The following is an 11,317-nucleotide window of genomic DNA, read 5'->3' as shown; positions in this document are numbered from 1 at the left end:
TACCTGTAGGCCTGTGTTCGCCATGGCAACGCTTCAGCGACAGACCGATGCGTGTTTGAGAAAGATAGAGAGAGAGACAAAAAGATGTAAATAAAAGAGAAAAAGAACGTGATACAAAGGAATACAGTTAAGACAAACAGATAGACAGATAAACAGACAGAAAGACAGATGGATAGATAGATAGATAGATAGATAGATAGATAGATAGATAGATAGATAGATAGATAGATAGATAGATAGATAGATAGATAGTGTTCCTCTCTCTTGTGGCTGGGTTCTCTGTCTGTGGAGAGACTGTGTGTGAGACTTGTGTCTGTCTGTCTGTGGAGAGACCGTGTCTGTGATGTGAGTTGTCTGTGTCTGTGATGTGAGTTGTCTGTGTCTGTGAGTTGTCTGTGTCTGTGAGTTGTGTTTCTGATGGAGAGAGGGTCCTACTTCTCGATCTCGTCTCGGTCTGTGAGAGAGAGGAAGAAAGAATTCCACTCAGTCTCTATGGACAGTGATGAAACACTGAACAAAAACAAACAACAAACAAACAACAACAAAAAATAAAGCATATGCATCAATGTTAAATTATCCCAGTTACAAAACAGAAGCATTTACACTCTAAAAATTCACTCTGACTTTTTATTACTGTTGTTGTTATTGCTTTTGGTACTCTTTTACCCTTGACTGGTTTGGAACAGTATAAACTCTGTAAAAGTTAATGTATGACTGTCACATTAGCTGTGAAGACACTTTGACTGGAGGGGAAGCCCCATTAGCACAGACACTACATATGATTAGACCTGGCACGCAAAATTCAGTGGTACATTATACGCCTACCAATAGGTGAAACTTCCTAAAAATGATCCCGTCTGAAAATATCCGCCTGTAGTTACTAATGATATTTTGAGACGTTCTCCACTAGCTCATGAACCATTGCCTCACACATATCACATTATATCTGTTCTTATAATAACTACATTAAATTGCTACCATTTAAACCCGCAATTACCCCAGTGCTGAACGGAACTATTATTATAAAAAACAAAGGGCATGTCTTCAGCTGCTTTGATGGTCCATGCAGGTTAATAATAATAGATTTGAACCATAATAAGTGAGTGGTAAAAAAAATACTTACTAATGTTGAGAATGATGGTCTAGGCTGTGTCAGCGAGACTTCCCAGTAGCACTCCTTGTGTAATGTACATGCACAATGTGTGTGTGTGCAGGCGTGTTATCTGCCTCTGTAGAAATAGTCTCTTTGTCTCCATATGTAGGAGTAGAGGAGCATTTGACAGGGCGGGGAATATCGTCTCAGATGGACAGACACACACACACACACACACACACACACACACACACACACACACACACACACACACACACGTTACAGTACAATAATGCTTTATGTACTGCAAAGATCTTCTGCAGTGTTTTGAGAGGCAGTGTGCTTTGTGTGTTTGTTGCATGTTCCACCCGAAAAAGTACAATGAGATGTCTTTCCCCAAGATGATTGTATTTGTTTTCTCATTACCCCTTCTGCACAATTATTGTCTATTGCTTCACAAAAAAAAAAAAAAAAAAAAAAAAAAAACAGCTGAAGAGCAAAAATACATAAAAACGACAAGCCAGACACTAAAAACAAATAAGGCCATGAACTGCAAGTTTGATTCAATGCAGAATATTCAAAGCTTAGGAAAATACCAAACAATTACATGATACAAAATCCTAACCCATCTGGAACTGGACTCACTGCTCTCAGATTCATGTGAAATTATGTGTGTGTCAAAGTTCAGATTCAAACACCTTATATTTTTAAAGACACTTTTTTTGTTAACTTCAAAAAACAATGCCTTTTCTCTTCATTTACATATATACTACTAATGTCTGTAACAAAACGATACTTCAAATCTGTGGATTTTAGCGATGCACTAGTTTGGCTGCGCTCTACGGCAGAGTATTTCTGTCACGCCAGAAAAAGAAAAACGCATCAGTATCACGTTATAACGTAAAAAGTTTATTGTGATAACAAAATGTTTTTCAGATTTTAACAAGATGTTTTCACGTTATAAAAAGATAGTCACGTTATTACGACATACAAACTTATCTTTATAACAAGAAACTTTTCTTGTTATAACAATGTACTATTTATATGTGAAACTCTTCATGTTAAAACGTGATAACTTATATTGATAAAACATGAGACGTTTCACGCTATAAGGAGATAAGTTGGTCTCAGGCGGAGGTGGACTCCCTGTGATATGTACTCTGGCTGTGAACTGGCGCTTGGCCTTTAGCAATGAACTGGCATGATGTGTGTGTATACATACTTATTACAGTATCATCCACTGTGCTCAATAACAGCAGAATCCTCACCATGTCTCAGCCCAAGCATGAAACAGAACTTAATCAAATGAGCCATATTCCTCAGTTTATATGCTCTCTGCACACCGTTTCCTTAGCCAAACATGAGTTTCTCGTTATAGCCTAACAATATAAATGATCTTGTTAAAACGTGAAACGTTGCATGTTATAACAATTGTTATAACATGAGACGTTTCACGTCATGACCAGATGAATAATATATTGTTATAACACGAAACATTTCTTGTAATAACATGATAAGTTTGCATGTTGTAATAATGGGAAAATGTCTCGCCATAATACGCTGCTGAAGGGGTTGCCTTTTAAGCAGGAATCTGAAGCCTGGCTGACGATTAGAGTGGAAGAAACAGTCCTTGACTGTATGTTTCCACTGACCTTCTGCCTCCAGGCCAGCAGGTGGCATCATGAACACAAAGCAATATTCACTGTGCAGCTGTCAGAGAGAGCAGTGCTAAAATTAGAAGGTTTGAGTTGGAGAAGTTGGAATGGTTTGTTTCTGGTTGAAGCGTTGGAGTTATGTCTCGACCTACTGTGCAACTATTTATTAGCATATCCTAGATCACGCAAACATTCTGTAGAGTGTTAACATTTAGCAAAATACTGGAAATATATATATATTTTTTCCCCCAGGGCAAGAGACCTGTGGTGTGTGTTCCAACACTGAGAGAGGAAAGCTGCAGTAGAAAAAGGACACACCAGTTCTCCTGTGTTTGAGAAGGAGCTTTAAAAGGCCAAGTGTGAGGATGGAAGGAGGACAGTTCCAAACGGCACTGGAAGGACTGGAACCTTTGAGAGACGGCTTAATGGCCGTCGAAACTGCAGGTGTGTTAGGAGCTGGAGGAGCCGTATTACTTGCAGGAACAGTGGCGTTAGCTTTAGCGTACGGTGCATTGGAAGAGGCCGGTTTATTTCTGCTAGCGTCACAGATACTAGAGCATCTTACTGTGACAGTGTTCGTTTTTACAGCGCTTGGGCTCTTGGCAGGAGCAGCAGTTGCAAAAACAGCGGTTGCAGCAGCTGGTGTGGAGGGAGTCACTGCTGGTGCACTGGCTGTGGTCGCTGGCGCCACCGTAGCCGCACTAGCGTTAGCACTCGTAGCAGGACCGGTCGCCAGGAAAGCCAGAGAAAGACTGGAATCTGAAATGAGAGTCGCAGCAGCAGCAGCAGCAGCTGTTGCTGAGTTAGTCACTGGGAGAGTGGGAGAAGAATTTGGAATATCAGCTGAGATTACTCAGACTGCCGCAGTGGCTGGATTAAGTCTACTGTATACGGGAACATCTCCTGGACACTTGTTATCACTTGGATTCATAGTAGGCGTTGTCTTATGGCTCCTGAACAACAGGACCAGAGTGAGGAACACAGAAAGAAAGAAGAAACGGAGGTGGAGGAGAAGAGCTGAAAGGAGGCAGAAAAGCGTGAGTGAGGAGTACAGGAGGGGGTTTGACTGTCACAGTGATGAAGATGAAGATGAAGACGCAGATGCCAGCAGTGTTGAATGAGACACGGGCGGGGGCGGATGTTTGAACGCTGAACGCGTTGGGGATGAAATTTGTGAATCGCTGTGCTGTGTAAGAGGCTGCACTGTGTAAGAAGTTATTCACGTTTCATTTAACAGTCACTGGGCTTCAGAGTGACTCAGTGGTTAGCACTGTTGTCTCACAGCAAGAAGGCCCTGGGTTCGAATCCAGGCCGTCCCAGGTCCTCTCTGTGTGGAGTTTGCATGTTCTCTCCGTGTCTCCGGGTGCTCCATGTCTGCATGGGTTTCCTCCAGGTGCTCCATGTCTGCATGGGTCTCCTCCGGGTGCTCCGGTTTCCTCCCACCACCTAAGACATGTATGCAAGGATTAGTACTCCTGTCAGCGACCTTGACCCAGGCACCGGCAACAAAGACCCAGGCACCGGTGGCGGCTGCCCACTGCTCCTAGCTCATAGTATGTGTGTGTAGGTGTGTGTGTGTGTGCTCACTAGTGTTAGGATGGGAGGCAACAGGCTCCATTTCACTGTTCACTGGTCAGTGTGTGGGTGACAAATAAAGTGCATCTTCTTCTTCTGGTCATTTAAGATGCTACAAAGGTTCGGATCATTCTCTCTCTCTCTCTCTCTCTCTCTCTCTCTCTCTTTCTCGGACTGTCTCCCCCTCTCTGACTGTCTCCCTCTCTCTGACTGTCTCCCTCTCTCTGACTGTCTCCCTCTCTGCTTCTCTCTCTCTCTGTCCTCTCTGAATCTCTCTCTTGGTGCAGCCTACCTGAGAGAGCGATAAACTATTGTTTTCATTTTAAACTTTTAGTTTCATAACAATTAAATTTCAGCTCTTATCGTGTCCTTATGAAAATATCACCACAGTGACACTGAGGATGAGAGTCTGGAACTATACTAAACCACAGCCAGTCCAAAGTAAAGATGAAAGATAATGAATGAGAGAAATGTAAGCTTATGACGTGATCCAGGAAAATGTTTTGCATTGTGTCCTCAACAGTGTCAAATCTGACACTCAGACGTGTCTGATGCATGACTGACTGAGAGCTGAGACAGACAAACGGATCTGTACATGTATGTGCCCCTGTCTCAGATGTCTTCTCAGCAGTTCTCTGTGTAATCGTTTTCCCTGTGTACACGTCAGTGACTGCCCCCCCCTAAAAAAAAAAAAAAAAAACACCACCAGCCTAAGTGATTCAGGTCTGTGGTTAAGTTGGCAGAGTTCTAGTTTCACTACAGCAAACGACCCAGGCTGTGGGTATGCAGCTGACAAGTAGAGAGAGAGAGACAGAGAGAGAGAGAGAGAGGGAGAGAGAGACAGAGAGAGAGAGAGAGAGAGAGAGAAAGAGAGAGGGAGAGGGAGAGAGAGAGAGAGAGAGGGAGAAAGAGAGAGAGAGAGTGAGCAACCTCAAAACAGATATCTAACGCAGGTGAGTGTAAAAACGACTCTTTTCTTGTAAATCTATGGTTTCATAAAAATTACATTTTAACCTCTGTCCTGTAGTTATGAAAATATACCACAGTGTAACCTGAGGACGCAAGTCTGGAACTAAGCTAAAGCACAGCCAGTCCAGATGTAAAGAAAATGAAGCAAACAGATACATTTCTGTACTCTTCATTGCTATCATGGCTATCTTTATGTTATATAGTGACATAACACTTTTACCATAATGACACCTAAACAGAGATTTGTACATCACAGATGAATATGACAAATTGAAAGCAAATATTTGTGTTTGTTTGTTCTCACGATCCACTCAAACATAGTTTCACTTTTACTGCTGCGACAACTGTACTGCACTTCAACCTTAAAGCGATGATAATGAAAGTAAGATTAGCTGTCTGACGTGCTGGTTGTCCCTAATCATCGTAATTATATTAGTTTCATGGACCTAGAGGACTGTCCCCTAAGAGACTGAAATGTTGATGTCTTGACTCTCAGCCGGACAGAGAGGAGCAGGAGGAGGAACCGACATAAAGGTGCGAGAGAACGGGGAACAGGGAGAAGAAGTGACGGAGAGAGGAGCGAGGGAGCGGAGCGCAGGAGGAGGAACTGATATGGCACCAGGAGGAACAGAATCTGAACAAGGCAAGTGTTTAGTCTGAGTGTCTCACACAGTGTTTCAAAGAACAACATTCACTCATTACAAAACAATCTTATTACGCTTAGGTGGAAACAGACCTACTCATTGAGGGTTTTTTTTTTTTTTGTACTCGGAGTCATAACATCTGAAACGTGTAAGAGCTGGATAATCTCAGACTAGTTTTATGTAACCGTCATAACGAATGCTTACATTCTTATTATGAAATTCCTCAGTCACTTACCCAGGTGTTGTAGAGCAGTGTTTACATTTACTACAGTGTCAGAAATATTTTACGTCAATATAGATTTGAAATGATAACCGTGGATTTGAAATTCTGACCATTGTAAGTGTTCTGAAAACAGACTGTGTTGCCCCGGTATTGAAGCGTAACATTTAAGGTTAATATATAATATGCTTATGTTAATGATTAAGAACCATGTATTCCTGCCGCTCAAATATCAAGACCTCATGTCACCTGTGAATGTAAGCAAACTGAAACTTGTCACCTGACCCACCACCCTGAGTGCTACTGCCCTCTAGCGGTGAGAGACAGGACAACCCCTAACAGACGAATCTCATAAAGTGTCTCTTACAGAAATGACTGACATAATCAGAGCAAGTCTGTTTCATGTCTGTTATAATTCTTCAGCATCATAACTGTAGACCTGTCAATCATAACAGGATAACATTACATTTTTTTTTTGCTTTTTTTGTCACTCAAGTTTTTTAGCTTTTTTTAAAGTATGCTACTGCTATTTGTCTACTGAATAACATTACTGTACATGTTAGGAGCTGTGAGCATGATGAAAACTTATTGACTTGTTTGTTTGTTATAAATGTATCTATTGAAACCTGATCTCATTTCTTTTAATGCTGGTTGTTCTGATACACTGTTATCTTTCTTTGACTTGTAAATCGTGTATACTTGTATACTTTACTATTTGAAACAGAAGACCAGCAAACGTAGCATGTAATAAACAAAGGATTTGTATACTTTTTCATTTTTAATTTTAATTTTTTTTTTCATAGGTTCTGATTTGAGGATTGTTTTGCTGGGCAAGACAGGATGTGGAAAAAGTGCAACAGGAAACTCTATCCTGGGCAGAAATGCGTTTAAAGTCGATAACTTACCCGTCTCTGTAACCAAACAATGCGAGAGCCACAGAGGAACCAGAGAGGGGAGGGACATCTTTGTGATTGACACGCCTGGAATCTTTGGGCATTTCCTTTCCGAAGATCAACTGAAAGCTGAAATGGCAAAATGCCTCGCTCTCTCTGTTCCCGGCCCTCACGTGCTCCTCCTGCTGGTCAGACTGGGGAAGTACACCCAGGAGGACACAGAATGTGTGAACTGGATCTGGAGAAACTTCGGCCAGGACGTCGGCCTTTATTCCATTTTGCTTTTCACCGGCGGAGATCAGCTGGAGGGGAAAACGGTGGAGGAGTTTGCGTCTCACAGCGCGGAGCTGCGGAAACTCCTGGACGCGTGCGGGGGTCGCTATCACGTGTTCGACAACACGGAGAGAGCGGATGAAAGTCAAGCGAAGGCGCTATTGGAGAAAATCGAGGAAATGCTGAAGGTGAACAGAGGACAGCTGTACACGGCTGAGATGTATCATGACATCCAGAGAAAGCTAAGAGAGGAGGAGGAGAGGAGGAGACAGGCGGAGAGAGAAAGACAGGAGGAGAGAAAACGACAGGAAGAGAGAGTGAGACTGGAGGTTAGGAAGAGACTGGAGGAGAGGAGACGACTTGAAGAAAGAGTGGACATAATGACGATTGGGATACTGGTCGCTATGTTTGCCACGGCTCTGTCCGTCACAGCCGCAGTGGTCCGACCCTAGAGCGCGACCTAAAACCAGCTTTTAAACGCAGACATCGACCACACGAAGATTTCAGCCTCGAGGAACCGTTAACCAATAAAAAAGTAATTTAATTCTGTTTATTACAGGTTCTGTTTACTAAGCTGATGGATAATCAACCGTTCTTTAATACAGAGGCATGTGTTTCTTGTCATGTCCTCAGTGTCGGGTTGTCTCTCCGACCTTGTTGAATTTGTCAGAAAATACATTTCTACATTTTGGGCATGACAGAAATTATCTCAGTGGTTTCGTTCGTTTGTGGTCTGTTATGTGGTCGGTTCATTGCTTATTCCACTAACATTGATTCCTACCCCTACAAATATAATGAAACTCTTTGTCAGTAATTTGACATCTGTCATAATGAAACCACATGATCCATGAATGAAGTGAATTCTGAAATCACCAGATGAAATCAATTAATCTAAAAGCCTCAGCATGAACATAAAATCCATGAACTGTTTTTGTACAAAGCAATCATCTCTTTGTTAGGGATGTGTTATCTTGATTATATTAATAAAATGAGGCCTGGCTTCTGGATATGCTGACTTTTAGTTCACCAGTTCACAGTCTCTCCATTAAGAGACAATGAAGAGGCTACTACATTCGGTTAAATGAAAGTGTTTTCAGAACTTCACCAGCAGATGGCGTAAGTCCACAAAATGTCAACACCACTTATTTAGAGTTACATACACTTCTCACTCTGTGTTTTCCAATCTATTTAATTTGATGTAGAAAAATCAATCCTGACGAAAATATCACAATATCTCAAGTGTACATATGTTATGTCCAGTTTCACACCAGATTACAATTACAACATTACCTTACAATTACTTTTTCAAGACTTTTTTAAGAATTACATTCAGGAATTATTCTGATATCAGGGCCTCCATGCATATCTAAGTAAGCCTATGAAAAACCAGATGAGAATACCCGCTAGCCCGCCTGTATTCACTGCGTCTGTCCCTCCTATGAAACAACCCATCCCAATCCCTATGAGAAAACAGATTATAAACTCAATCCTCTCCTGGATTAGCCTTTGCTTGTCTTCACTCCTCCAGAGGTTTCGGAAGCGCCTTCGCTCTTCGATCTCATTGACAGGGGCTGAAAAAGAGAGAATTTTCAATTCCTTTTCAAAGCCTCTACCTTTTCTGTTAGCTAAGGAAAACTTATACTAATACACTCTGTCCAGATGAAGCATGAGACAAACACCGTTTAGCCCTTACACAAAACAATGTCCTTATTAAGTTTACTCTTTTACTAATTTCAATGTGATCATATAAATATATTATGACAAGGTCATATCTAAAGTAGTCCCATTTTTTTAAAGATATTCTAATAAGATTCTGCTATATTACCTATTCTATGCATTTTGAAGATATCTCTAGTATTCCCTGCCTGTGTCCGTACCTACACTCTGATCCAGGGTCAGTTAGTCAGTGGTAGTCACAGGTAACAATTAAGTACCCATTATGTTTAAACTTATTAGAAATGATTTCCATAAATAAATAAAATGAAAACGAGAGAATACATTTAATTGAAACAGTTTGAAAGGTATGAGATTTTAAGCATATTTGTCTCTTCACATTGTACAGCACTAATAATAAACTTCACTACACATAAACACACCAGATCCCACCCTCCTGAGATGAAATGTGTTGCCCTGAAGTCACTGATAATATGAACAAACATAGTTCCTATTTAAGATATCTGTCATTTTTATCCATGAGTATTATGTTATACTTAGTGATCAGGTCTCCATATTCTCAGGTGTTCACATTTCAGACTCACCTGCCGTTGCCATTGGAAACACTCCCGCAGCTCGTCTGTTTCTGATTAACTCATGCTCGTAATTCCATTGGACGCTCTCCATAATCCTCCTCTGTAGCTCCTCAGACACCTCACCACTGGGATCTACAATAACAAAGTGCAGCTGACTGAGACAGATCACTGACTGACATTCTGCCAAAACATCATTTCATCCTGAAAGCCTGTAAAACAGTAGTCTGAACTTGCAAAAGTATGAGACAGATAAATCAGGGGTGATTTTAAGTTCTCATTTTTTGTTGGGTACTGAATTTGACTCTCAAAATGAAGCAAAAAAAAACAAAGTTCAACTCTAATCTGTATTTCACTTCAGTGAGGAGTAACAGTGGTCTGATGGCTTTTAACACAATCGGTGCTGAATGTGTTATTGATCAGTTTAAGTCTTCAAATATGCTGTTTTATTACTGTCTTTATGACATACTGTCCTGCATCACGTTAGCCTACCTGAGGAGGTGAGTTCGGGACCACGTCTGGTTAAATCCATGCCTCAAGACACAACCCAAAAGACTCAGCACACCTTTAAAAAAAAATCATTCACGTTGCGTTATCAACAGAATTTATCTCATGGACAAACAGTCCTCATTAACCGTTTACATGTGAACAGTCCAGTCAGTTAATAATTCACACTTTTATGAAAGACAGCCTTTATCTGGTTAACTTCAGCTTTACCTTGAATCAATATACTGAGTCTGCATATTAATATACATGACACTAAACCAGACAAACCTTATAATCCAGATTAATGTGAGAAATATATTGTGAGATTCTGAATAAATGACAATCTTTTACCTTACTCTTTGTGGCTGAAGTAGACTTGACACACAGCACCTGTGGCTTTGGTTGTATTGTGTCAGCTGACTGGTTTAAATTGTAATCACAGGTATAGTGGTGACAGCCCATTTAACAGGAAACGAAACCTAAAGACACCTCAGGAATATGACTAAGACAAGAACATGACTACGACACGGACACAAGTGTTTGGATCAGCTCGTCGAGCACGGATTTCACCCCCCCCCCAAGTAAACCTACCCATTAATCATCCTATATTAAAAAAAGACGATGAAAACTCAAAAACCTACCAAAACATTAAATAAAATAAAATAAGACCCTTTGTCTCCTCCTGAAGTGTCTTTTGTATGCCTTCACCCCTCAAAACATACAAGAAGCCATCCATCCTCAAAATGACTGATGGAGAGGAAGTTTGGGGTGGGTGTCTGCTTTATCATTTTGTTTAAAACAGGACAAAAGAGAAAAAGACTGAGCAAACAAATAGAATTTTTCTTTTCAGAAAAATCCCCTGTGAGCACGGAATACACAGTCACTCACAATTCCCCATACTTTTAGGCTTGCCCCTCCCACAGCAGTTACCGGGGTCTGGGAGGTGTGGCTTGCATATCCTGGGGAACGTGACTAGCACATGCAAGGGGGCGTGGCTAGCACATGCTCATTCTGATGTGTGTGAGGCCAATGTCGTACTCTTACTCAGTAAGCCTGGAAGTGGAGCTCTGTGACTCTACTATGATTGAAACTATGGACCAGATATTCACGTTGAAAATATAATGGGATTTGGCTTTATAATGTTCCATGGTCCAAATCATACAGATGCCCTCATTGGCTAATCAAGCAGACGGTCAGGTAAGATGAGTTTGTACTGATGTTTAGATGGAACTCCCAGGCTAGTCTGTCCGTTCTATGAGTCAT

The 11,317-nt window shown here is 41.2% G+C and overlaps 2 protein-coding genes across 2 annotated transcripts in view; one reads left to right on the top strand and one right to left on the bottom strand.

Annotated features, from left to right (window-relative positions):
• cldn31 (claudin 31) overlaps positions 1 to 24 on the bottom strand; it is a 654-nt gene extending 630 nt beyond the window's left edge. Inside the window, exon 1 of the mRNA XM_030780866.1 lies at positions 1 to 24. This exon is cut by the window's left edge and continues 630 nt beyond it. Within this exon, the coding sequence (XP_030636726.1) occupies positions 1 to 24 (24 nt within the window).
• Positions 25 to 4,201: 4,177 nt separating this feature from the next.
• On the top strand, positions 4,202 to 7,774 carry LOC115817186 (GTPase IMAP family member 7-like). The gene is made up of 3 exons (XM_030780451.1): positions 4,202 to 4,271; positions 5,789 to 5,935; positions 6,960 to 7,774. The coding sequence occupies exons 1-3, from the start codon at positions 4,202 to 4,204 to the stop codon at positions 7,772 to 7,774; spliced, it is 1,032 nt and encodes a 343-aa protein (XP_030636311.1).
• The last annotated feature ends 3,543 nt before the right edge of the window (positions 7,775 to 11,317 follow it).

Source organism: Chanos chanos, chromosome 7 (genome assembly GCF_902362185.1).
Source record: "Chanos chanos chromosome 7, fChaCha1.1, whole genome shotgun sequence".
NCBI classification, from domain to species: domain Eukaryota; kingdom Metazoa; phylum Chordata; class Actinopteri; order Gonorynchiformes; family Chanidae; genus Chanos; species Chanos chanos.
This window is presented reverse-complemented; position numbering and strand designations above follow the sequence as displayed.

Coding starts and splice junctions, on each gene's coding strand:
- LOC115817186 (XM_030780451.1), top strand. CDS start 4,202: ATGTATGCAAGGATTAGTACTCCTGTCAGCGACCTTGACCCAGGCACC. Junction 4,272..5,788: donor CAACAAAGACCCAGGCACCG/GTGGCGGCTGCC, acceptor CTTGACTCTCAG/CCGGACAGAGAGGAGCAGGA. Junction 5,936..6,959: donor AGGAACAGAATCTGAACAAG/GCAAGTGTTTAG, acceptor TTTTTTTCATAG/GTTCTGATTTGAGGATTGTT.